The sequence below is a fragment of the Dendrobates tinctorius genome, unplaced genomic scaffold, assembly GCF_039654945.1.
Source record: "Dendrobates tinctorius isolate UK_male_01 unplaced genomic scaffold, ASM3965494v1 ptg000003l, whole genome shotgun sequence".
NCBI lineage: Eukaryota > Metazoa > Chordata > Amphibia > Anura > Dendrobatidae > Dendrobates > Dendrobates tinctorius.
In genome coordinates this window covers 90,872,227-90,899,401 of record NW_027361671.1, presented here as the reverse complement: position 1 = coordinate 90,899,401, position 27,175 = coordinate 90,872,227, and the positions used below count along the sequence as shown (strand labels likewise).

General features: G+C 44.9%; 1 protein-coding gene across 3 annotated transcripts in view; it reads left to right on the top strand.

The window, feature by feature from the left end:
* Positions 1 to 23,284, top strand: part of SUDS3 (SDS3 homolog, SIN3A corepressor complex component) — an 81,849-nt gene extending 58,565 nt beyond the window's left edge. For all 3 annotated transcript variants that reach the window (XM_073559489.1, XM_073559482.1, XM_073559486.1), the window contains 2 exons: positions 16,654 to 16,738; positions 20,239 to 23,284. In XM_073559489.1, the coding sequence (XP_073415590.1) occupies positions 16,654 to 16,738; positions 20,239 to 20,337 (184 nt within the window). In that variant the 3' untranslated portion in view covers positions 20,338 to 23,284. The remainder of the gene's footprint in view (positions 1 to 16,653; positions 16,739 to 20,238) is intronic.
* The last annotated feature ends 3,891 nt before the right edge of the window (positions 23,285 to 27,175 follow it).

Below are 27,175 nucleotides of genomic sequence, written 5' to 3'. Positions count from 1 at the left end.
AGCACCATTTGACTTTTTCAACGCAGAATTGGCTGGAATTGAGATCAGACACCATGTTGCGTTTGGAGAGCCCCTGATGTGCCCAAACAGTGGAAACCCCCCAGTTATAACTCCAACCCGAACCCCAACACACCCCTAACCCTAATCTCAGCCCTAACCCTAGCTCTAACCCTAATGGGAAAATGGAAATAAATCCTTTTTTTAAATTGTATTATTTTTCCCTAACTAAGGGGGTGATAAAGGGGGGTTTGACTTACTATATATGGCGGGTTTTTATGTTTGGCAGCTGTCAGACGGTAAAAGACGCTTTTTATTGTAAAACTAGTTTTTGCCATCACCACATTTTGAGAGCTATAATTTTTCCGTGTTTTGATCCACCGAGTCATGTGAGGTCTTATTTTTTGTGGGACGAGTTGACGTTTTTATTGGTACCATTTTCGGGCACGTGACATTTTTTGATCGCTTTTTATTCCGATTTTTTTGGACGCAGAATGAACAAAAACCAGACCAGCATTTCAAGAATTTCTTTTGGGGGGTGCGTTTACACCGTTCCGCGTGCTGTAAAATTGATAAGGCGGTTTTATTCTTCGGGTCGGTACGCTTACAGCGATACCTCATTTCTTTATGTTTTGGCGCTTTATGCAATGGAAACAATTTTATATAAAAAATAATTATTTTTGCATCGCTTTATTCTGCGAGCTATAACTTTTTTTTATTTTTTCACTGATGACGCTGTGTGGCGGCTCGTTTTTTGCGGGACAAGATGACTTTTTCAGAGGTACCATGGTTATTTATATCTGTCTTTCTCCTTCGTCTCATTGGGGGACACAGAGACTGTGGGTGTGTGCTTCTGCCGTCTGGAGGCTGACACTAAGTATACAAAAAAAGAGTTAGCTCCTCCTCCGCCGCATACACCCTCGCCCCCAGACCGGGCGTAACTCAGTTTTTTGCTTAGTGTCTGATGGAGGCACACACAGTCTGGAGCTCCAGACTAGGTTTTTTTTTTTTTTTTTCCTCTATGAAGATAAGACAGGGGCGACGGATCCTATAGAGAGGATCCGATCTCCCCAAATCATCAACGGGCGACCACGTGTGAGTAATCCTCCACGTGTTTCTCTCCCGCACCGAGGGACACATCTGGGACTTTTCCCCAGACAACTATTTTTCTTTTTTATTTTGAAAGAGGCGGCAACGCATCCTGATAAGAGGATTGCGGTTTCCCCATCGTCCCCAACGGGCGAGCACGTGTGAGCGATCCTCCACGTTGTTCTCTCCTGCAACGTGGAAATGCCCCTACCACCCCTAGGTAGTGAGTCCAGGGGTGGAGTTGGAGGCGCAGGTAAGCCGGGGATTGAAGCGGAGAGCGGTACAGTAGCCTCCCCCTCCCTGCCCAGGGATGGGGTTGAGAAGCACCTCCGTGGAGCCCCCTCGGCGGCCCGGCTCACCTTTGGTTGATCAGGCCGGGACCAGGCAGTCCGTCTCTCACCCGGCACTGCCCCCGGTGGGTAAGCAGGAGATCCGTGAGCGCTCGCCCGCCCGCTGACTTGCGGAGAGCGGCGGGCGCGCACAGTGACCGGGGAGCTCCCGCCCCCTCCCTCCAACGCCGCACGTGGAGTGCGGCCAGAGCCCCGCGGGCGGCCACGGTCCCCGCTGTATGGGGAGGTCCGGAGTCCGCGCGCCCGCCCGCTGACTTCCGGGGATGGCCGGAAGCCCCGCCCACTAACTTCCGGGGGCGGAGAGCGGCGGGCGCGCACAGTGACCGGGGAGCTCCCGCCCCCTCCCTCCAACGCCGCACGTGGAGGGCGGCCAGAGACCCGCAGGCGGCCACGGTCCCCGCGGTATGGGGAGGTCCGGAGTCCGCGCGCCCGCCGACTTCCGGGGATAGCCGGAAGCCCCGGCCACTAACTTCCGGGGGGCGGAGAGCGGCGGGCGCGCACAGTTACCGGGGACCTCCCGCCCCCCTCCTTGCATTTCCTCCGAAGTGGGGCCGGAAGCCGCCCCCTATCTCCTGGAGTGCGAGTGCCCCGGCGGGTAACGCTGCACGGAAGAGACGCAAAATTGGGCCATTACCGGTGGGTAAGTGCATCCCCGTTGCGAGTGCCGCACTAGTAGTCAAGGAAGGGGTTATCCTCCTCCTCCTACCCTACCTTGCAATATGTCTGGCAAAGGGAAAGCTCACTCTTTCCTATACGCTGTTTGCGTTTCCTGTGGGGTCAGGCTGCCTAAAGCACAGCCGGGTAAATTTTGTGAAGCCTGCGAGTCGGAGCGAGCCCAGGAGCCCCCCATTGTTGCAGAGCCCAGAGGTCAGGACCCTCCAGAATGGGCGGTGTCTTTATCAAACTCTATGATATCCCTTACAAAGGCAATTGAGTCTCTCCAAGGCCCAGGTAGGGACAAGGATGGTGGTCTGCCAGCGGAAGACAGCTCGTCCACGTCTCAGGACCCTCCGACCGTTAGAGGCCGCTCCAGCACCAGACAAGCTCATAGCAAAAGAGCTCGTTCCCCGTCGGCCGGACCCTCTGGGGCTTCGATGGCGGGTATTAGGGTATCCCGTTCCCCGTCGCCGAGCTCAGGAAGCGAGCAGGATGAGGGCGAGGAGGAGGCCTGGAATCCAGAAAGCCTGGGATACCAAGACTCGGTGGACAGCCTCATTGAGGCAGTCAACCAGACTTTAGAGATCGAGGACGATGTGTCCACGGCCTCAGGTCACAAGGTCTCCTTCAAAAAGACCAGGCGACCGCATAGAAGGTTTGCCACGCATCCGGAGTTCGAGGAGCTAGTTCAGAAACATAGGGAACACCCGGATAAGCGTTTTGCAATGCAAAAAGCGCTGCAAGCTAAGTATCCGTTTCCTCCTGAACTCCATAAGGGATGGGTGGAGTCGCCAGTAGTGGACCCACCGGTATCTCGTTTAGCGTCAAGATCGCTATTGTCGATACCCAGCGGTTCTTCTATCAAGGACCCAACTGATCGCCTTATAGAGGGGCAATTTGTCTCCGCTGGTCCGACAATCACTCCGGTGGTGGACTCGCGACTCGTCTCTTGTCCAGGGGAAACCCTTTCCCCCGGAACAGTGGTTGGTGGTGACGACCGATGCAAGCCTGCAAGGTTGGGGAGCAGTTTTCCAGAGTCACACAGCCCAGGGGCGGTGGTCCATTCAGGAGATAATTCTCCCGATCAACATTCTGGAGATACGGGCAATACGATTGGCCCTGCAACATTTTCAGTGTTTCCTGAGACACCGACCGGTGCGCATTCAGTCGGACAATGCTACAGCAGTAGCATATGTCAACCATCAGGGGGGCACGCGCAGCCAAACAGCCATGCGCGAGGTTGGACTGGTACTGCGTTGGGCCGAAAAGAACCACGTGGTAATTTCAGCGGTGCACATTCCGGGAGTCGAAAACTGGGCGGCAGATTTTCTCAGCCGACAGGGGGTCGCGGCAGGGGAATGGTCCCTGCATCCCGAGGTTTTTCAACAGATCTGCCAACGGTGGGGGACACCAGACGTGGACCTTATGGCATCCAGAGAGAACGCCAAAGTGCAAAGGTTCGTCGCTCGATCCCTCGACCCGCAGGCGATCGCAGCAGACGCTCTGGTGCTTCCATGGAGCCAGTTTCGTCTCCCATACTTGTTCCCCCCGCTACCTCTGCTTCCAAGGGTCATCAGAAAGTTAAGGAGAGAGAAGGTTCCAGCAATTCTGCTAGCGCCAGACTGGCCTCGGAGGGCCTGGTATGCAGATCTGGTTCAGCTAGTGGTGGACGTACCCTGGCGTCTACCAGATCGACCGGACTTACTGTCCCAGGGGCCGATCTGCCATCCGAACTTAGGGGCCCTGTGTTTGACGGCGTGGCCATTGAATCTTGGCTGTTAACACAGGCAGGATTCAGGCGCGATGTGGTGGCCACGATGGTGAGTGCCCGAAAACCTTCCTCGGCGAAGGTATATCATCGGACTTGGGAAGTTTTTTTCCGTTGGTGTAGGGATCGCGGAGTGGCTTTTTTCAACCCCCCAACGTACTGGCTTTTTTGCAGGCAGGGCTGGACGTAGGGCTGGCTCCGAGTTCGCTCAGGACGCAAATCTCGGCCCTGTCGGTCCTTTTTCAACGAAAGGTCGCTTCGGTCTGGCAGGTTAAGACGTTTATGCAGGGGGTCGCACATTTAGTACCCCCCTATAAGGCGCCGACGGAATCATGGGACCTGAACTTGGTGCTCAGAGCCCTTCAGGAGCCCCCCTTCGAACCCTTGCAAGAAGTCTCCTTACCTTACCTGTCCAGAAAAGTCGTTTTTCTGGTAGCTATTACGTCTATTAGGCGGGTTTCGGAATTGGCGGCTTTATCTTGTAAACCGCCGTTCTTGACTTTTTATAAGGATAAGGTAGTTTTAAGGCCAGCTCCCCCCTTCTTGCCGAAGGTTGTCTCTGCATTCCATATCAACGAAGACATTGTCTTACCTTCGTTTTGCCCGGCACCGGTGCACAAGGTAGAAAAGGCTTTGCACACACTGGATCTGGTAAGAGCTCTTAGGAGGTATGTGACAAGGACAGCATCTTTCCGCCGGACAGACTCTCTATTCGTGATCCCAGAAGGGAGACGGAAGGGGCTCGCTGCGTCCAAAGCGACTTTGGCCAGATGGGTTCGCCTGACGATTCAAGAATCTTATGAAATCAGTGGCACGCCGGTTCCGGCAGGGATCAAGGCACACTCGGCTCGAGCAGTGGGTGCCTCATGGGCACTGCGACACCAAGCTTCAGCGGAACACGTGTGCAAAGCAGCTACCTGGTCCAGTTTGCATACGTTTGTCAAACATTATAACGTACATACCCAGGCATCCTCGGATGCAAGCCTGGGAAGAAAGATTCTTCAGGCAGCAGTTGCGCACCTCTAATCAGGGGCGCAAAGTAGCATGGATTGGGTGAGCTAAGATCCCGCCCAGGGACTGCTTTAGAACGTCCCACAGTCTCTGTGTCCCCCAATGAGACGAAGGAGAAACATGGATTTTTGTGAGTACTCACCGTAAAATCCTTTTCTCCGAGACGCTCATTGGGGGACACAGCACCCACCCTACTAGCCAGTTGGCTTTTGCTTATTTTAAGTTATACAAATCCTTATGTAAGGATCAGGGTGGTCCCTTTTCCAGACGTATAATTTCTTGCCTGAGTTTAAGGCGCGTTCTCCTACTGCTTATGCACTAAACTGAGTTACGCCCGGTCTGGGGGCGAGGGTGTATGCGGCGGAGGAGGAGCTAACTCTTTTTTTGTATACTTAGTGTCAGCCTCCAGACGGCAGAAGCACACACCCACAGTCTCTGTGTCCCCCAATGAGCGTCTCGGAGAAAAGGATTTTACGGTGAGTACTCACAAAAATCCATGTTTTTGATCGCGCGTTATTGCACTTTTTGTTCGGCGGTATGATGATAAAGCTTTATTTTTTGCTTCGTTTTCTATTTTTATTTTTTTAGGGGTTCAATAAAGGGGTTAACTAATGGGACAGTTTTATAGGGCGGGTCGTTACGGACGCGGCGATACGAAATATGTGTACTTTGTTTTTTTATTTCCAAAAAATTAATTTATTAGGGAATATATTTTTTTTTTTTCAATTTATTTAGCGATTTTTTTTTTTTTTTTTTTTTTTTTTTTTTTTTATAAATTATTTTTACACTTTTTTTTTAACTTCATTACTATGTCCCAGTGGAGACAGATCACTGTGACAGATCAGCGATCTGTCACAGGCACTGCAGAAGGCTTCCTCGTGCCTGCGCTGTGCCCCCCCTCCTTCCCGATGCTTCCCTAAACCATCGATACACTGCGATCGTGTTTGATCGCAGTGTGCCAGGGGTTAATGTGTCTGGGGCGGTCCGTGACCGCCCCTGACACATAGTGCCGGGTGTCAGCTGATTATCCGCCCCTGACACATAGTGCCGGGTGTCAGCTGTGATAATCAGCTGATACCTGGCCGCGATCAGCCGCACTCACCAGGTGTGTGCCGCTGATCGCTATGACGTACTATCCCGTCCATGGGCATAGGGGCCTGGGTCCCATGGATGGGATAGTACGTCAGATGGCAGAAAGGGGTTAAAAATACAATGGCTTACTGGTGAAAAAAACCTGAACCACCCAAATTTTTAGATATCTTGGATAAAATCCACCAGCATAGTGCCCTGAAATGGAGATTTGCGATCAGCAATAATAGTGTCCACAAATACTCTAGGAAATGGAAGATCTGCAATTATAAATTTTGCAATACATAAATTCCTGGTTATTGCATGAGGGTTGTCTAAAATTGCCATTTTGTATCTCTCTCCCTTGAATTACCGTATTTTTCGCTTTGTAAGACGCACTTTTTTCCCCCAAAACTTTGGGGGAAAATGGGGATGAGTCTTACAAAGCGGACATGTCTTACCGGGTGTAGGCCGCAGGGGTGTCCGGGTGTTTCCGGGTGCCCGGTGGTGCTGTGGGTGTCTCCTTGTGTCTCAGAGCTGAAATCTCATCTCTCGAGATCTCAGTCCCGAGAGCACCATGTGCGCATGCGCCGCCATTTTGCCGGAGTCCATCACACAGAGGGAACCAAGAAAGTGCCCCGGGGCTTTTGACTGTCGCAAAATGTTGGCAGAGCCACCGGCTGGGCACCGGAGACACCCACAGCACCGACCAGCACTGCCGGGCACCCGGAGACACCCGGCAGCAGCATAAATTCCCCCGGTAGCAGCACAAGACCCCCTGGCAGCGCGCTGCACATCGAAGCACCCCCTCATCCCTTCCTGTGGCCTGCAGCATCATCCTACTCTTGCCTCCTCCAGCAGCAACCCTGGGACCCCGCTTCACCGCAGCCACCACCCCTGGTAAGCAAAAAGACGCATGGCTTATAAAAAGCACCACCATTTTATTAAAACATTTTTTTTCTTATTTTGCTCCTCAAAATTTGGGGTGCGTCTTATAATCCGGAGCGTCTTATAAAGCGAAAAATACCGGTATGTACATCTAAGTATGGCACTTACCTATAATTTCCTTCATTCTGCAAACTAGTATTCGTTTGTTAGAGATTGTTATAAGGGTTCTCTAATTTTATTGATCCCTTCCTCTGTCTATTGTTAACCCTTCCCCCTATATTTCCCTATTCCCGGTTTTAATATAAAATCTAATAAAAATATTTAAAAAGGAGAGCTGATCCTACTGACAGATTCCCTTGAAGTCTGTTAGCTAATTAACCCTTAATAAAATAAACGTTGAATTAAAATAAACTAGCATAGTGACTGTGATATGAGTGTACAGCCAGGCATAGGCTGCTGTATTCACACCTCGACTACTGGGTGGTTGCTAAAACAGAAATTCAATTTTGTGACTCTTCATCCTGTAGATATTTGGCCTATGCTGCTGATTAGCCAGGATATACTTGTATCCTCGTATTTCCTGAAAAGTTTCAGCCGCTCCGGAGGTTTAGACATTCTTATTCCTCTTCTAGATCAGAGAATGGACAAGAGAACCAAATTAGATTTTCTTGCAAATTTAACAATTTTAAAAAAAAATACAGACAGATTCTGTAGCAAACCTCAAAAATAGAGGCACCTATTAATCATATCTTTACAGTGGATTATTCAATAGTTTTATATTTAATTCTGTTTATAGCTTTATGTAATGCTGATAAGCATTCTTCTTCATGGCCTTTTTAACTGAAATGATCTAATTTTAATATTAGAAAACCCCGTATGACATAACAGATCATTAACTTCATAAAAAGGAAACCCATCTCATGTCCAGTGTGGAAAGCCATTATATAAGTACTCTTCACTTTTTTGCATGAGCCTGTAGAAGATTTTTAAGATTGCATTCATCTTCCCATTTAGCCACTAGATGTTGCTGTTTCTACAAGAATCGGGCCATCTGTTCAGATAGAAATATAATTTGCTTTTACAAAGATTGCAGAGGTTTGTATAAAGATGGTGACTCTCCTCCTAAATTTGCTTTTGAAATTAGTTTGAGCCATTCGAATGGAATTATGATGGAAAATGTCTTTAATTGTCCAGCATTTTCCAATAAACAGATGCCTTGAGAAAACCTTAAAGGAGTTGTCCGGGCTTATTATACTGATGACTTATATTTAGGATAGATCATCAATATTGTATCGGTGTGGGTCTGACACCAGGTACCCCCACCAATTGGCTGTTTTCGGCTCTGTGAATAGAGCTTGAACAGCACACATCTGTACAATGTGTATTTGCCATTGCCGAAAACGGCAGCTCCTCTGAAATTTACTGAAAACTTGGATAACAGATCTTAAAACTGTTGGTTGATGAGGGTGCCGTTTCAGCCCCCACCCACCCAGTCTGATACTGAGGACCAGTACTGATGATCAGTATCATTTTAAAGTTATTTCTTTATCGCCTTATTGGGGGGGACACAGATTACCATGGACACGAATCTAGCCCGTTTGTTTCTTCCAAGGGAAAAATTTGCGGCTCTTTCCAAGGGCATCAGAATCCTCAAACGGCCGACTCCCATTTCCATTCGGTCCTGCATGAAGGTTCTGGGGAAGATGGTAGCTTCCATGGAAGCAGTGCCCTTTGCACAATTTCATCTTCGCCCCCTCCAGCTGTCCCTGCTTTCAGCCTGGGACAAGACCACGATGTCCTTGGGCCGTCCCATTCTCCACTGAGTGAGGCAATCCCTCACTTGGTGGGCAATGCCAGCGTCAGTTCTACAAGGGAGGTCCTTTCTTCCCCTTCAGTGGCAAGTCATCACCACCGATGCCAGCCTTCTAGGATTGGGAGCGGTGTTCCATCAGAAAACGGCCCAAGGACGCTGGAACCCACAGGAGGCTCTTCTCCCTATCAATCTTCTAGAGATCAGAGCAATGTTCCTGGCCCTTCTTCGCTGGCAGCTTCTCCTCGTCGGCAAGCCGGTCCGTATTCAGTCGGACAATGCCACGGCTGTGGCGTACATAAACCACCAGGGGGGCATGCGCAGCAAGCAAGTAATGTCAAAAGTGGCCAAGATACTGCGCTGGGCAGAACGTTACGTTCCGGCTGTCTCCGCCGTTCACATTCCAGGGGTGGAAAATTGGGCAGCCGACTTTCTGAGTCATCAAGGCCTAGCATCAGGCGAATAGGCTCTTCATCCCACAGTCTTCGGTCAGATATGCCAGCGCTGGGGCTCACCGGATGTTGGTCTCATGGCATCTCGAATGAACCACAAAGTTCCGCGTTTCGTAGCCAGGTCCAGAGACCCTCTAGCCGTCGCGTGCGACGCCCTAGTAATTCCGTGGTCCCAGTTCCAACTTCCTTATCTGTTCCCGCCTCTTGCCTTGATCCCACGAGTGGTCAAAAAGATAAAATCGGAAGGCATACCAGTGATTCTAGTGGCTCCAGACTGGCCAAGACGGCCTTGGTACGCGGAGCTGGTGAACATGCTCGCGGACGTTCCCTGGAGGCTTCCAGACCATCCAGATCTTCTCTCGCAAGGGCCCCTTTACCACGAGAATTCTCAGTCTCTGAGTTTAACGGCATGGCCATTGAGGCCGCGATCCTGAGAGAATCAGGTTTGTCCGAGCAGGTGATTCAGACTATGATCAGAGCCAGAAAACCAGCCTCTTCCCGCATTTACCATAGGTACTGGAAGGCTTTTTTCCGTTGGTGCGACGATAAAAAGGTCTTTCCTATGTCCTTTTCTATTTCATCCATACTTGGTTTTCTCCAGTCTGGTTTAGAAGCGGGTCTGTCCCTCAGCACCCTCAAGGGCCAGGTCTCCGCTCTATCTATCCTCTTCCAAAGAGAGCTCGCTTCCTTGTCGCAGGTTAAGACCTTTCTCCAAGGGGTCACCCAAGTGGCTCCTCCTCATCATTCGCCAATAGACCCGTGGGATCTAAATCTCGTTCTTAGCGCTCTTCAAAAGGCGCCGTTCGAGCCAATCCAGGACATTCCTTTATCCCTTCTCTCAGGGAAGGTAGCATTCTTGATTGCCATTACATCAGAAGAGTTTCTGAGTTGGCGGCCTTGTCATGTCATTCCCCTTACCTCGTTCTCCATCAGGATAAGGTCGTCCTCCGGCCGTTCCTTCCTTTCTTCCGAAGGCGGTGTCCTCTTTCCACATCAATGAGGATATCGTTCTCCCATCTTTTTGTCCTGCTCCTTCTCACCCGCTTGAGAAGTCACTCCACAAACTGGACGTAGTTAGAGCCTTGCGTGTCTATTCATTTTAAAGTTATTTTTCAACATAAAGACTGGAAAATAAAAGACATTTTCCTTCAAAAATCCATTGATATTTCTCAAAATAACTTTAGAAATATAACACAAAATGTGGTTCGCTCAACATTTGGCTGCATGGGATACACTGCCTCTTGTAAACCCAGCATCAGACAGCACCTGCTAACTAGCTTCCCAAACCTCCAATCCTAATTATGCTATTTTATTTATGTACATAGTGTATCAGTTAAAAAGAAAAATATATTTGCATTTAAAAAAAAGGAAAACATAGAAAAAACTCAAAATACTGCATGTCACATCATTACTTCTCAGATATGGCAGCGTAAGGTAATTTAATTGATTTTGAATTATTTCAGTTAAAGAAAGGACTTAAACGTAATAAAGCTACGGTAAGTTTGCTGTGATAGTAAAAAGTGGTTTCCTTCATTTTAGTTATTTTTATTGGAAATAAATAGAATCAATAAATTGTGCAGGTTTAAGCAGCAAAAATAATTTGGGCATGTTGTGTAATGGCCCCTTATCAAGAAAAGCAGTGGTAACCACATACGGGTTACTGCCAGTTGTAATACTGTGCCTGTACCTCGGTTACAGGTGTGGCACGTGATACTGCTGTAGACATTGTGCGCTTACCATTTCTCAGACACAATGGCCACCTTTATGCAGAATAACTCAGTCCACTTCCAGGCATTTTTTTACACTGCTGTTGATCTGATGACCTTCACTAGGTGAGAAGCATAATTTCTGGTTGGAGATCAATGGTCATATAACCCTTTTACTGGGTAATGTAAATGTTATTTTCTCTAGTGCTGACTTTATTCTACTATGAGCCCTGTGTGGTCAAAGGGATCCGGTCACAAAATACTGATGACCAATCCTTGTAGTGGGCGACACGCGGGATCCGCACCAATCAGTTGCTAACATCTATGGCGGCTCAATGTAAACATGGAATGTTGCTGCACTGTGCAGCTTCATTTTCTTCCAGCCGTTGGAGCTAAAAGTAGATGATTGGTGGGTATGCCAGGTGTTGCACAGGTACTGTAGATCCACTGTTATTGAAAAGAATAGGAGCTGATCTGCAGTTCCTGACAGCAACGACTAAGCAGTATGATAGAATGGCTGTGTTCTTCATACTCTTAACATCCAGCCATCGCTGGTAACAGCTGATGGTAGTTGTGTCATGTTTTGGACCCCCACAAATCTTAAAACAACACTCCAATGGTTTCTTGTTTTAATTTCAGTGCTGTATTGCTAATGTAAGTTCCCTGCCCTTAATATTATACTCACCAGCCACTGTCTTCAGCTGTTCCCCACGTCACCATATTGTGACCGCAACTTGTGACTGATCGGAAATCAGGTGGTGTTTCAGAGAAAAACATACTTTAATCCCTTCACGACCATTGACGTATATTTACGTCAAAGTTCGTGTCCCTGCCTTTGATGTTGGCTCGCATATGATGACTAATTTATTCAGTTATCGTGCCTTTAACAGTTGCTTGTGGAGAGGAGCTCCGCCCGCGTCTGTTAACCAGTTAAAATTCGCTGTCAATCTCTTGCCGCCGGCATGGAACACGCTTCAGTATGAAGCACGTCTTTAATCCCGCCCATCGACGCCCCTGTCACATGATCATGGGGTGTCTGTTGTCATGACAACCATGGGTCGGCTGAAGACCCCCATACCTGCCAAGACGATACTGTGTGAATGCCGGCCCATGGCTGGAGTTCATAGGAGATCTGATTTCTGCTATATATAGCACTGCTGAAGCACTGATATGTAGAGCACAGGCAGTTGGAAGATCACAGTTTCAAGTCTCCTAAGGGGACTACTAAATAAAGTGTAAAAAAAAAAAAAAAAGTTTTTAAAAAGATAAAAGAAAAAAAAAATTCGAATCACCTTCCTTATGCCCTATTGAAAAAAAAGCAATAATATACAAATTTGGTATCGCTGCATTCAGAATGTAAATCTAAAGTAAATTAATCTGAGAAAAAAAAAATCACAACTTTTTTTGGCAGCCGCAATATTAGGTGATATAAACAATGTATCTACGCCAAAATGGTGTGAATAAAAATGCCACAGATCCCAAAAAATGAAAACATTATGGGTCTTGGAAAATGTTTTCTTACAAATTTTGGAGCTTTTTTTTTTTTTTTCCATCCCTGAAAACCCCCCCCAAACTATGCATGTTTGATATCTAAGAAAAAGAAAAAAAAAATCAAACAATCCAAATGGTGAATAAAATATAAACACATTATTGTCATTATATAATGGGAACAGACTAGAATGGGAAGAAAGAGAAAAGTGCATATGTGCAGTATAAAGTGCGGGATGCACAGTGCAAACTGGTGGTCAACCAATTATATTTGGCAACCAGCCAACGCATTATAATGCATATCTTATAGAACAAATGCCCAGAGTAAATGCCAAAGTGGTATGGTGTTCATAAACAGGTTAGGATATGAGTGTTGCACTTAAGTATTTTGAATATATAGTAGTGCACAGAGCATACACATTTAAGATATTATAAGCATACCTGGTAAAGACACCATGTAATGGAGAGCACAGCAGCACGTGCATCCGCCCCGATGCGCGTTTCGGAACTGCCTTCGTCAGGACCTGTCTGGTTCTCTGTAAATGGAAAACCTATTAGGTCAGTGATATAAAAGAATTAAAAATTTGTTTTAATTGCTCATATTATATTGATGCATAATGCTTATCAGGTCAGTCTAGCAATGTCCTGAAATATTCTGCTCTGCAGTGTCACGCTTATCTGCAGAGAAACAGCTGACATTTCTCCCCATAGTCTTAACCCCATCATGACGCAGCTAATTTGTTTTTGTGTTTCCATTCTTTTTCATTCCCTTCTTCCCAGAGCCATAGCCATAGCTTTTAGTTTTCTGTCCACATAGATATATGAGGGCTTGTTTTTTGTGGGACGAGAGTTGTTCTTTGGAGTGACACCATTCATTTTACCACATAGCGTTCTGGAAAAGGGGGGAAAATTCCAAGTGCAGTGAAATTGTGAAAAAAGCGCAATTCTGACATTGGTTTTCAGGAGTTGTTTGTTTTTATGTTGTACAATTTTGTGGTAAAAATCACCATGCAATATGATTCTCCTCATCAGTATGATTACGGCAATACCCAACATGTCCAGTTTTTTTTTCTAAATTATTTTAGTGGTGAAAAAAATTCAGATATTTGCAAAAAAGTACATTTGGGTTATGTCGCCATTTTCCAAGACCTGTAACATTTGTGTTTTTCAGCCGATGGAACGGTGTGATATCTTATTTTTTGCAGGTCAAGATGATATTTTTATTAGTACCATTTTGTGAGATAGATGTGACTTTATCGCATTTTACAGCATTTTTTGAGGCACTGCGGCTACAAAAAAATAATGTAATTTTGGCGTTCTTAAATTTTTTCCATTTACGGTGTTTACCAATCGGGTAAATTGTTTGTTTTTGTATTTTTGATAGATCTAACTTTTCTGAGTGTGGTGATCTCGACAATTTTTTTTATATCTTTTTATTCAATGGGGGGAAAAGGAGGTGATTTGAACTTTTAGTTTTAGTTTTTACTGCTCTTGTTCGTTCCCTTAGGAGACTTGAAAATGCGATTATCCGATGGCTCGTGCTGTATGCGGCAAAGCCTCAGCATCGCTGCATATAGCAGAAATCAAAGTCTCCTTTGAAGCCTTGCCACAGAGTTTCAAAGGAACTCCGTAATGACAGGCACGGGGGTCATCAGCTGACACCTGGCTGTCATGACAACTCATTGGTGACCCACGATCATGTCATGGGTGCACCGATGGGCAGAATTAGTGACATGCGCACGTCGCGGCAATTAACAAGTTAACAATCACGGGCGAGCAGCGTTCCACCTGCAATTGTTAGATGCAGGTCCTGGCTGTTATACATAGCCATCACCTTCCAGGTATGGGGTGGGCTCGCTGCATGAGCCTGCTCCATATACCCGCTTCCGACATGCGTCATCTATACACGGTGGATGTCGTGAAGGGGTTAAACTGTCACAATAATTGTCCTGATAGTTTAAGACATGATACAATTAACTAATTTTGGTCATTGTACTCTAAAGCATTGATTTATTCTGTATTTTTTTTTTAATTTGTAGTGCTTAGAGTCATCCTTTTCAATTTACACATCATAGAGTATATAGAATTGATTTTGGAAATCCAGGCTGTACTTCACTTGTACTCGTCTTGATTTGTGCTAGAGCAGTGTTGCAAGGCTCCAGATGGTGACTGAAATAGTTGCCAATGCAGCCAAAAGGATTGAGTGACCTTTTGTAGCTTAAGAGTCCTGCTGAAGAGACACAGATGTAACATTCTGCCTGCCTGTAGGTGTGGACTGTATTACAGGAACTTTAAATGCAGAAAATGAAGAAGAAAATGTGCAGTTCCTCCTTGAATACTTTCTCTTGACCATATTATGTCTCGTATTACAATGTAAAACTGAGAAAAAGCTCGGGGCGCATCCTTACTCTCTCTTACTCCCGACTCTTTTGTGTGGCTATAAGACAACTTGCTGCAGCAGAAGACTTCCTGCTGTGCTCTGTCTGCAATACCACAGTTTGTGAAGCAGGAGTGCTACTGGTCAAAAATGGAATTTATCATCAGATTAAGAAGTTGTATTTTGTGAACATTCTTTACATGACATTCAATCATAAATGATTGTTGATTTTTTTTAATTAAGAAAATAAATATGATTTTTGACTTCTAAATTTTTAAATTGAAGAGCCAGTAATGCCCAATGTATTAATTTTCTTGTCTAACATCCCTGCGTAGGGTTATATCTAGAATTAATGGCTTGTTTAGTACTGGTCAGCCCCTGCTTGATCACGTCAGATGTCAGCACTGTTATTCCCAGCAGGTCACCTTGTGACGTTGTATGACATGAACGCTGCGTCCAATTGGTGGTCGCTGACGTGCTGTAACCTTCACTATATCATCAGAGTGCATGTCTACTCTAACGGGATGTAGATAAGCTGCAGCTGGTCAGCGGCATGGGTGCATTCAAATGGCTGGTGAGACAGCCTCACACTCACTGACCCCCCTATGTTCACTCAGTGAAACACAGAGATCACCTCGTTTTACAATAGCTGTGAATATAGTTATATCATTATGGTGTTATCATTTAGCCCTAGCACAGGAGTGTGACACAAATGACTCACTTTTCTGGCCCTTGCACTTTGCTCCATCTGTAACCTACTAAAGTTTAGTCAACATTACCATTACTTTTGAGTCATTTTCTGCAGTATTTTGTTTTCTCTAGCAGTTTTTTTTTTTTAACTTCGGGAAAAAAATCTATTTATATAATTGCCTTGTAATGTTTTCATTTCCTGTTCTGTCCAGATGTCACCGTATTCCAGAATTCCAAGCGGAGGAAGTTCACTGCTTGGGTGTCTCAATATGGAAACTGTTGCTGGTACCAACCTATTGCACGGTACCATCAGCGGAACACCATCACACCACACACATATACACACACTCTATACGCCGTCCACACCTCACACTCACGCAGCCTCTTGCACGGTACCACCAGCGGAACACCGTCGCACTGCGCCTGCGCGAATTCCACGCAGGCGCAGTGAATCATTTAGCTTATCCTGGTGGCAGATGCGCGACGTGTCTACAGGCAGAGGAAGCCGGTCACATTAAAGGTGTTTCCCACAAACGAAAGTTCATTTTAAAAATTTTCTGTGTCTGACCGTGTACGAAGCATACCACATCTCCTGGGCAGGGGAGGAAGCAAAAGACAATACTGACATTACAGCAGGGGATCACAGAGGATTCATTTTGTGAGGTAAAATATTTCACTGACTGTTTTTAAACAATATTTTACCTCACAAAATGTATCCTCTGCGATCTCCTGCTGTAATATCAGTATTGTCTTTTGCTTCCTCCCCTGCCCAGGAGCTGTGGTATGTTCTGTACACGGTCAGACACAGACAAATTTTAAAATGAACTTTTGTTAGTGGGAAAACCCCTTTAAATAGAAATTCCTCCTGACATGCTGTGCACTGACTGTTTAGTGATGGGATACACAGGACAAACAAGAGATGACATGAGAGGAGAAGACAGCAGATGAGGGAGAGAGAAAGCGCACAGGGGTGAGACAGAGCACAGGGGGTAGACAGCTCAAATGGGACAGCACATGAGCGGAGAACGCAGCAGAGAAAGGAAAGAGAGACAGCAGACATGGCACATGGGGTAGACAGGTCAAAGAAGAGAGCACAGACGGGAGAAGTCAGCACATGGGGAAAGAGAGAGTGGATATGGGGGGGGAGAGATTCTATTGCCCCCATCGTGACATTACCACCCTCCCGATGCCATGGCATTGGGCCTCCATCTAGTTTTTAAATAAATGGGTAATACACACAATGGGCAATGCAATTACAGACTGATGCTTGTATCTGATGGTCTGTCCCTTAATTCATTCTAGGTACCACAAGAGCCAAGCAATATACCTGGAATCCAAGGACAACACAAAACTCAGTTGTGTGATTAGTTCTGTGGGAACGAATGAGGTAAACTATTCATGCTATAGATGTTACTGGGAACACTGACATATCTCAGAATTCACTTCTTATAAAAATAATAATTTTGTTCATGAAATTACAAGAAACTTTATCATACAGTGTTTGAATTGACTTTGCAGGGCGTAGATCCAACCTTTACAAATTACACTAACACTGAAATGTACAATGTAGACTACAAAAAGCAAAATGGTGTGCACCGCCAAATGCAGATATGTCACAGTCATCCTTTGAGTAAAAAGACACATCTATGCAAACTAAATTGCAAGCTGCACAGTCAAAGACATGGGCACATCCAAATAATTTTCCAAATTTTAAAATGATCATAATTGATTAGAAGAGACAAGCATTTGAGCTTTTTTAAAACACAGAAATGTTTGAACAAGTGAATGCAGGCTACAATATTAAATGGATGCCTTAAAATACCAACAATTAATTCCTTAACGCTAAACTAATTTTTCATTTTTGCGCTTTTATTTTTTCCTGTGTTGCATTCCTCAATGCGCCCCTTTGTCCAATTAGCCTTTTGAAATTGTTAGATTTCTCATTTAGTGTCGGAAATCCTGCCTGAGTGTTTGGTCGGCACGTGACGGCATGTATGCAAATCTCATACTTGGGAGTCACGTGACTGCCTTCACATGCAACAACGTCTGCAGACTTTCATCAGAAGACTAGACAACCTGTTTAAAGGGAATGTATCGGCAGGTTTTTGCTACCTCATCTGAGAGCAGCCTGATGTAGGCAAAGAGAAGCTGAATCCAACTATGTGTCACTTAGTTTATTAGGTGTAGCCATTCTGACATAATCACAGTTTTTGGATTTAGCAATGAGAAAGCTAACCCCGTTCGGACCAGGCTCTGTATTTATAATGTGCATAGACAGTGTGCTTCCTATCACAAGAGGGTGTGTGATGGACTAGGGCTCACAGACAAGCTAGTCACAGCAATGATAAGCTACTGGTGCTAAAACAATCATTGTAAGCAAACAAAACCGCTAAGCTTGAGGAGAGATGCATCACTGAAATCTGTGTTTTAACCCCTACGTCCATGCTGTCTTCAGATTACATATCAAAAACTTGCTGACATATTCCCTTTAAGGGCAGCTATCTATATGCCAGTGTTTAGCTGCTTGTTAGGAGATCTCTTTACTAAACCAGATAAGCTCCCACATCCAACTGCTCATATCTGTTTGCATGTACTCAAAGATATCTGTAATATACATCCACCTTGCCCACAACATGCATGTTAAGCCCCCGTTACACACTGCGATATCGCTAGCAATATCGCTGTAAAGTCACCGATTTTGTGACGTTGCAGCGATATTGCTACATGTGATACTTACCTCCGACCGGCTCCCCCGCTGCTCATCGTTGGTCGAGCGAGAAGCCCCTGGATCATTTCTCGTCGGGCGCTTCCTGCTGGGCTTCCTGTGGCGCCGACGAGCGACGCGTGGACGCGGGCTGGAGGACGTCAGGATCGCCGCGTCTGACAGGTAAGTAGCGACCCCCGACCCCAGCGATGTCGCTGGTGAGATCTGCCTGTGTGGCAGCTCACTAGCGACCGCTTAGCGATGCACCAGCGATCCATATCTTTGTCGGGATCGCTGGTGCATTGCTATGTGTAACGGTACCCTTACTGTCACTTTTACATGACGGGAAATGTCATTTTATTATACCATTATAAGTGTTTCTGTCTTAAAGAGAATCTGTCTCCCCTGGGACACTTTTCAGCTGTTACTATGAGCATACAGGTAATAGAAATGTTAATCTGACCCGTGACGTGCAGCTGACGTTCCGGAATCCCGCACATGCACCCTGCACTCGCTCGACAATCTGTACCTTTTCCTTTTCTCTGTGATCAGTGTATTCAGCGTTCTTGTGTGCCTGCGCACAAGAACCAGACCATAGAAAGGAAGTGGTACAGATTGTCGAGGAAGCGCAGGGTGCATAGGTCAGGTGATAGTTTAATGAAGAGTGGAGGCAGGGATTTATTCCAGGCACCGCACACCCAGGAGCCTGGAAGAAATCATTAATATAATGAAATAAAAGTCTACTTCTCCACATCTAGATGGCAACTATGAGGCATACAGGCAAGACTAGATTAACATTTCTATTACGCGTATGCCCATAGTAATAGCTGAAAAGTGTCCCAGAGGGTGACAGACTCCCTTTAAACAGATTGATTTAAATCCATTTTTAGAGGAGGTCATATTTAATTTTATTTTACTGTTATTTTTTTAAAATACTTTTGTGCATTTTAATTTTGCTAGCACCACGGTAAGGTCACCTTATTTTGTCTGAAGTGTGTTTACAAGGAAGGTTGCTACTAAGGACATTGATTCCAATTATCAGATTGCATTGACTATTCATTTGCAATCTCACAAATTAAATATAGTCTTGCTTGATTGCCGTGGAGTCATTCTATTGTGCAATCACTGAAGCATGTAGAGATGCAGATATGGTGTATCTGGTTAAACGCCGCTGTGTAAAAGCTGCAAAAACATCTCCAATTTCTCTGGAGATCAAATGAAAAAAATGATAAATCTTTATTGCTGTGAATGATCCATATAAATTGTGGAGCTACTTTTTTTTCCATCTCCTTGTGAGCCCCATCAATTTTACTGTAAAACAATGTTATTGTGTCTATAGAGTTCTGATGACTCAGTCATTCCTGGTATATGGATTCATTCATCTCCTCTGCCACTTTATAAAGTGACTAGGCTACCAAAATGCATACATTCGGGCTGTAGTATATGCCAGTTTCTGTTGTAAATTATAGTTAACCCATCGGAATGACACTGCCTTGTCCAATTTTATCATCAATTTTTAAAAGGTATTTCAAATTTTAGCTATGTCCTGAATAGTAGCACATACTGTACCTTGTACGCGCTTCCATTAAAGGGAGTACGACAGACACCCTGATTCTAGCAATGCATCACTTAGTTTACTGGGTGCAGAAGTTATGATAGAATCACAGTTTTCTCTGCTGCAGATCTAGCAGAACTTGGAATGTTGCTCTGTATAACCCTGCCCACACCGCTGATTGGCAGCTTTCTGTATACATTGTATATTGACAGAAAGCTGCTAATCAGTGCTGGGGATGTGGTTGGACTAGGAGGCACGAGGCAGCTTGTCCTGTTGTGATAATCTTTTGCAGGACAAAAAACACTATTGTATTGAAATCGCATAACACAGCTCAGTGACACATTGCTGCAATCATGCTCTCTTCTACATCATAATGCTTTCAGAATACCAAGAAAAACCTGCTGACAGATTCCCTTTAAGAGCAGAATCATTAATAAAAGATATTGAAAAATGATTATTGGACAGGCCCCGGAACTAGAATGTTTATTTCTGTATACATGGAAGTAAACTTTGAGGTCAGACAACAAATGAAAATAAACATTTACCCAGTCAAGGTTCCTACATTCATCACCAGGGATTGGCAGATCTCTTCTACTTAATGCACCCTGTTTTCTTTCGTTGTTTGCAGATTTGGGTAAGGAAAAGCAGTGACAGTACAAAGGTGAGGATATACCTAGGTCAGCTACAGCGAGGAGTGTTTGTAATCCGCAGACGTTCAGCAGCTTGAACCCAACAGACTCTTCAAGGGACAATTCTCATTCAAGAAGTTAATATACAACTAAATGAAAATTGACATCACTGACTGGTATGGACAGAAGTTCAGATTGTGATCAGTGAACATTTCCAGAAATGAAGTTTTCACGGCCTTTACAGATTCCATGGTCGATCAGTAGAGTGCAAGCCTTCAAGAAAGTATTTTTCAGGAAAAGCTTGTTCTTCACCATAGTTGAAGCAGTATTTTCTCCAATACTTACCAAATCCAGTTCTTAGATTACATACATTGAAGCTGAGAAATGACAATCTCTTTCACCCAGAATTCCCTTCCAAATTGTTTGTTCAGTTTCTGTGCTGTAGATGGGATTTTTTGAAGGAGTATGACCTGATCTGCATAATTCCAACGCAGCTAGATACTTAGATTTAGATGGAATTGGATGAAATAACAGAATTGCCTCTTACTTGTCCTCCTGTTTTCATAATATCCTACAAGAGTCCAGACCGAAGGTTTCTGTTCTAGTTTTTTATTGGACAGTTTTAGGCAGCCTTTATTTTTATATAAAAATATAAGCCAAGAGTGTTTTCATGTTAAAACAGTGCTGCAAACATTTCAAGTCGTGTTGCCTTTTTATCATGCAAGTCTCAGGAGTTTAGTGTAAATGACGTGGGCTGTCTACTATGTCTGTGCCATCACCAAAACTTAGTCTAAACTGTCCAGCTGTGAAATTCACAAAATTTTTAAAGTAGAATCCAGTTTTATCTCTTCATCCATCCATGTAAGCATCACCTGACCCAAGAGTAAGTAATAAATGTAATACATTTACTAATTTATTTTTTAAAATGCTGTACTAGGGTCACTTTGTGGAATTGGTTTCTACACTGGCCTAATGAACAATGTCTTGAGGCAATTAGTTTTCCCCAAAAAACGTGTTCCATCCTGGTGAGGGTGAAATTGACCGTAGACTAATAGTAAGTACAGGGCTGTAAACAACAATTATTAATGATTGGCTTTACGAGATATTAAAATGTTCAATTTTGATGGGTGGCAACTTGTTCCAATTGTTGGAGCTCTTGTAGGATACCTTTCAAATTTTTTTCCCTGAATAATCCTATATATGGAGAAAAGCGGCAAAATGTCGCTATTGCAGCACAACATATTTCTACCCACTGCTAAATCTCAATTGTGGATGGTGCTTTACAGAGTTAAAATGCAGTAGAGCTTTGACCTTCCCCCTCCACTTTATCCACCTGTCTGTCTGGATCTGCTGGGTGTAATTTTTCAAACCTTTGACCTCCGAGTGCCTCTCCTCAATAAGCCTTCCGATCTTACTATATTGGTTCATTGAAGGTAAGTAACATTTGTATTTTTTGCACTTTTTTTTTCTACACTCCTTTTTTCAGAGATTCCTCTAAAATATTCCTAAATACATTCTAAAGCTAGATGTAACCAAGGCAATCACAGGAAACCCAAGTTCCCTCTAATCGTGATATCTGGCATAAATGAAAGTCTCTAAACTTCCAGAATAGGCCTTTAGTCTTTTAGTTTTGGCCATTTTACTTCCATTTCTTTTTCTTGTTAAAAGCTCTTGGAAGACTTTGACAGATCAAGCAAACACCAGGGTTATCATATTAAAAATGGTGATTATTCTCTCCTGTCCTCTTTGAATTATGTTCCTCTCATTAGATACTGCAGAATTTGATGCAATATCTATATAAAGCTGAAGATTTTACACATTCTTTGGAAAATGAGACAGCCTGGGCCCTTTGGTCAACTAGAAGTGTTCATATGATGGAGTCTTCTGGTTAAATAGATTTGTTCAAAATGTAGAGTCTTCTACACCTAGTTAAATAGCTGCGAGACCTGTTCACATTGCGTTATGCTGTACGTTCATGCCTTCGCCCGGGGCTTCTGTTAGAACTTGATCTAACTCTGTCTTGGCAGCTACGTTCTAAGAAGATGTTCTGCAGTAGTTGGAAAACGTTACCACCTTCTGGGGGATATTGGTCTTCTAATCATCATGGAGAGGTTGACTGGCAGAGACGCATTGTATAATTCAGCAACCTGTAAAGTCAAATATCATTCTGTGTGTACCAGACTTGTCACTTATGACTGTTGTTACAGATACAGAACCCACCAATTTCGATGAGGTAATGCTTGGATGTTATTTAGGATGCAACCTGTCACTTCCTTATAAAAACACCTTCTTTTAGTTAATATCTTATCAAAGGATGTCACTAGTAACGTGACAGATTTGTGAAAAGCGAATTTTCGCACAAGTTGAGAAAGTATTAGAAGTGTAAGATATCAAGTGGAGATGGTTTGTGATCAGAGGAGTTAGCATTGTTCTTGGGTTGGTGATCAACATATGGAGTATGTCAGACAGCACAAAGGACTGTTCCATCCATGCACAGGTACTTGGTGTGGCCAAATAGTTCAATGCACCTTCCTAGTTACTTGTTTTGCATGTATCTATGCTCCCTCTACCTTTATTGACAGCTCTGGACTTACAGAAGCAAGAGGAGTGCGGCAATAGATGGAAAACGAGTAAGTAGGATGGTGCACTGAACTGTTTGGCCTCACCAGGGGTGCACTGATGGCCTGTGCTTGGTTTGAGCAGTCCTTTTATACTGACACTCCTTTTAAATTAATATGAACTAAAACTATTAAGACATTGGGAAGCCAATCTAATAAGAGTCCAAGAAAGTAATACCAAACGGGTATACTTTTATGTTATATACAAAAGACTTGTTATATGAAAAAAAATTTTCTTCTATTTTCCCTATGGTCTTCAAAATACCTCCTGCACATTAGGTAGGCCTCACTGCCGGAGTTCTGATGCTGCTATGCAGCTCCAGAGATTAGTTTGCCAATTGAAGATGATTTCATCTTTGACATTTATTGTATATTAATGAAAATTATGTTAAGTCAATATTTGTAAATAAAAAGTTTCTTACTGCCATTTTGTTTTTTGTTTTTTTTTTCCACGGCTTACTTTTCTGTATGCTGTCAAAAAAATGATGGGTCATTCCATTTCAAGTGAACCAATGCAATTTTCTCGTGTTTTTTAATTCTTCTGAGATTTTCTTCTTTGGTAATAGTGTTTTTAGAGAAAGCAAAATGTGAAGAAAAGAAGTTCTATATACTTTAATTTTCTTAAAATTTAATTTTCAATGTTTAAAAAAAATAAATGAATATAAAAATGTGCATTTCTGTGTTGTATGCCTGTATATTTCTCATCGTAACTCAGGCCAGAACCAAAATGGAGAAACAGAAAAAAACACCATTCCACTCAGAACTGTACAGGCTTTCACCTGATATGTCACAAGAATATCTTTCTTAATATTTTACCCATACGTACTCAAGTGCAACATTTTGAAAAGCATTTCCAAAAGATCGATGATGTATGATATATAATTTTCAAAAAATTCACATGTGCTCCCTATTTTCTTTTCCACATCTGTTATGATTCGGTAACCGAGGACGATAGCCAAGGCATAGACTAGGCAACCAGAAAAGTTGGTAACTAAGCGGACTGCAGACCCCTAAACTGACAACACAACTAGAATTAGCCGTGGGACGTACCTACGTTGCCCTACAAGCCTCGGCACAGCTAAAGAATTAACTAAGCCTAAAGATAGAAAGGGGAAGCTAAACTGCCCCGAAGTAGAACCCCAAAGGAATAGATAGCCCCCAAACATATATTGCCGGTGAGACAAGATGAAGCACAAACACAGCCAGAAAATAGAGTAAGCAAATGATGGGGCCCAAACTGTCTAGATAGAATAGGACAGGAAAGAATACTGTCACGCGAAAAACCCTAAGAAAAATCCAACACGTCTGATATGCAAAAATACTGAGGCCACACGACCTCTCCCCCACTAGATCAGAATTCTGGTGTGAACTGGAAGCAAAGCAAAAGCTACTGATATACCAGGGGATTAGAAATACTCAACAAACTACAAACTGACATGAGCTGAAGCATATGGAACAGGGTCCAGCGCAGGTTCCCACAGGGAACAAGGCTGAACACAGCAGCAAAGCAGAAATCAGAGTAAGGCAAAAACAGACAAATGACTTATCTGAAAGATGCAGGACCAAGCAGGGGAAAAACAGACTTCCAAAGTGCACAGGTAGAAACAAAATCACCAGCAACATTTGAGGGAAGGTTGCTCACTTAAATCCTCCCAGTCTGTAACACCTGATCTCCACTCATCTTCAGGCGATTGACCTCTGTCAGCTAGACCAAGTTCATTACTCGCTGCAACCACCAGAGGGAGCCCAAACGCAGAAGCCAGGTCAAAAGTATTCACAACACATCTGTAACAGAATTCAGTTTGGGATCTCAAAGGGATCATACTTAAAAAAAACTACCGTATTTTTCGGACTCTAAGATGCATCGGACCATAAGATGCACCTAGGTTTTAGAGGAGGAAATTTAGAAAAAAAAATTGAATGAAAAAATGTGGTCAATTCTGTACCTAATATACCCTATCCTAGTATATATGGTCCCCTCATCCCCATCCTGGTATACATGGCACCCTCAGCCCTATCCTGGTATACATGGCACCCTCAGCCCTATCCTGGTATGCATGGCCCCTCTTATCCCCATCTTGATGTGCATAGCCCCCTCATCCCCATCCTGGTGTGCATGGCCCTTCTCATCTCCCATCCTGGTGTGAATGGCCCCTCTCATCCTCCTTCCTGGTGTGCATGGCCTCTCTCATCCCCATCCTGGTGTGCATGGTCCCTCTCATCCCCCATCCTGGTAGGAATGGTCGCCCTTATCCTGGTATGATGGGCCCCCATCCCTATCCTGGTATGCATGGCCCCATCCTTATCCTGGTAGGAACGGTCACCCTTATCCTGGTATGCATGGCCCCCATCCCTATCCTGGTATGCATGGCCCCATCCTTATCCTGGTATGATTGGCCCCCATCCCTGTCCTGATATGCACGGCCCCATCCTTATTCTGGTATGATTGGCCCCCATCCCAATATGCATGGCCCCATCAGAAAAACATTAAAATAAATTACACCTTTCTGCGCTCCCTCGCAGTGTCTTATTCTGGTGCCAACAGCTTCTTTATGCTTGTAAGCAGTGCATGGCAGGGATGTCAAGCGCTGCTTACAAGCAGAGCACAGCTGCAAGAATACTCCCTGCTCTGCACACCAGGACTATGTGCGCGAAGGGCAGTGAGTATTGATTGCATTTTAGTAGCGCACACAGCGTCAGCCTCCGGCTTGCTGCAGCTGCCGGCGGTCACTTGTGCCTGCTACTTAAGAAAAATGAATATTCACTGCATTCCACACCCATGACATCCCCCTGCCATGCACTGCATATAAGCATAAAGCAGCTGTTGGCACCGGAACAAAACGCTGGCCCGGAGCGCAGGAAGGTAAGTAATGTGTTTTTCCCCAGGACGTCCCTCATGACAGCACGACGGGGGGAGTAAGTCCTATTTATCCTCTAGGGACAGGAAACAAAAGAACACCCCCAGTGCTTTTCCTGTCCCTAGCAGGACGGCATGCAGGAGGAGCGCGATACTGGAGCTCAACTGGATCCAAGGGGACTGGATCTCTTCCTGCTGTCAAGAGGCTCCGTCACTGATAAGTCACTGGGCAGGGGTCCCTCAGCTTGTCGGGGAGCTCCCGACGTTGCCGCTTCCCTCCGGAGGACTCTACAACACCACCGACAGCTGACTTCCGGTTGCACGAGTGAGCGTACTTTCCAGCATGTAACGCATTTCTGGCCCGGACGCCTTTCTAGGATGCACACTTCTGGTTTAGGGGGGCATTTCCGATCGGGGTGGTGCAGCATACATTCCAACCAGGAAGGCATGAAAGCTATGGGGCCAATCTGAAGGCTGCCTGGCAAGGTAAGACCTTTTAAAAGGGTGCTCAAAAAATGGGTGGTGTGCACAGTCTGAACCATGGAGGTTAATCCGCCCCGCTCATAAGCACCAGCCAAGCAGTCCTTGGCCAATGTAAGTAACCCCATAGCATCTGCTTTACCACATATTAGTGGTCACTCAGAATACAAAATACTCCATCTTTTGTATTAGGATAAAGGGATGCCCTTAAGATCCGGCTCCTCTCCCTGAAAAAGAATGAGATGCCCGACATGCAATACCAAGTTAGCAGCTTCATACACAAAGCAGTTATGTGCGGAGTGTGTTGCAAAACTCCTTAAAGAAGAACAGGTGTCAACAGATATGCGAGCCATAATTAGGGAAGAGGTTATCAGGATCCTGTCAGCGCAGGCGAACTGCCACGGCTGAGCAGAGTGACTCACCCACACTCCGGGAGGGCCCAGGGTCAGATACTGCAGGGAAAGTTCAGACAGACGGGACCTGTGACGCCGAAGGTAGTAAGAAGTACAAGGACCTACGATCATGTGACCACGGGGTGGGGCTTAGCATCCCACTGCTGGAGATGACTGTAGGATTCTACAACAGGAATCCTGGAGTAGAGGCGAGGGGAACTCAGGTCAGACTCAGGTCAGATAAACGGGGGTCATACACGGAGAGGGCGGCGCAGTACCAGAGGGGCGAGCAGAGAATAGAACGCAAGCAATGCGAGAGAGAGAATTTTTTTCAGACGCCAGTACTGAGTTTAGGGTTAAATTTCCGACACAGGCATTTCTCCTGGGCATGCGCAATAGAAAATGCGGATCCAGCCGGGGAAAAAAACATTTCATTGTCCATCCTGTCCGTTCAGCGGACAGCAAAATCTTGGCGGATCCATAAAAAAAACGGATCGAACGGATGACCATCCGTCAAGATCCGCCGTTAATACAAGTCAATGGGGAAAAAAATGGATCCGCCATGAAAAATGACGGATCCATTTTTTTT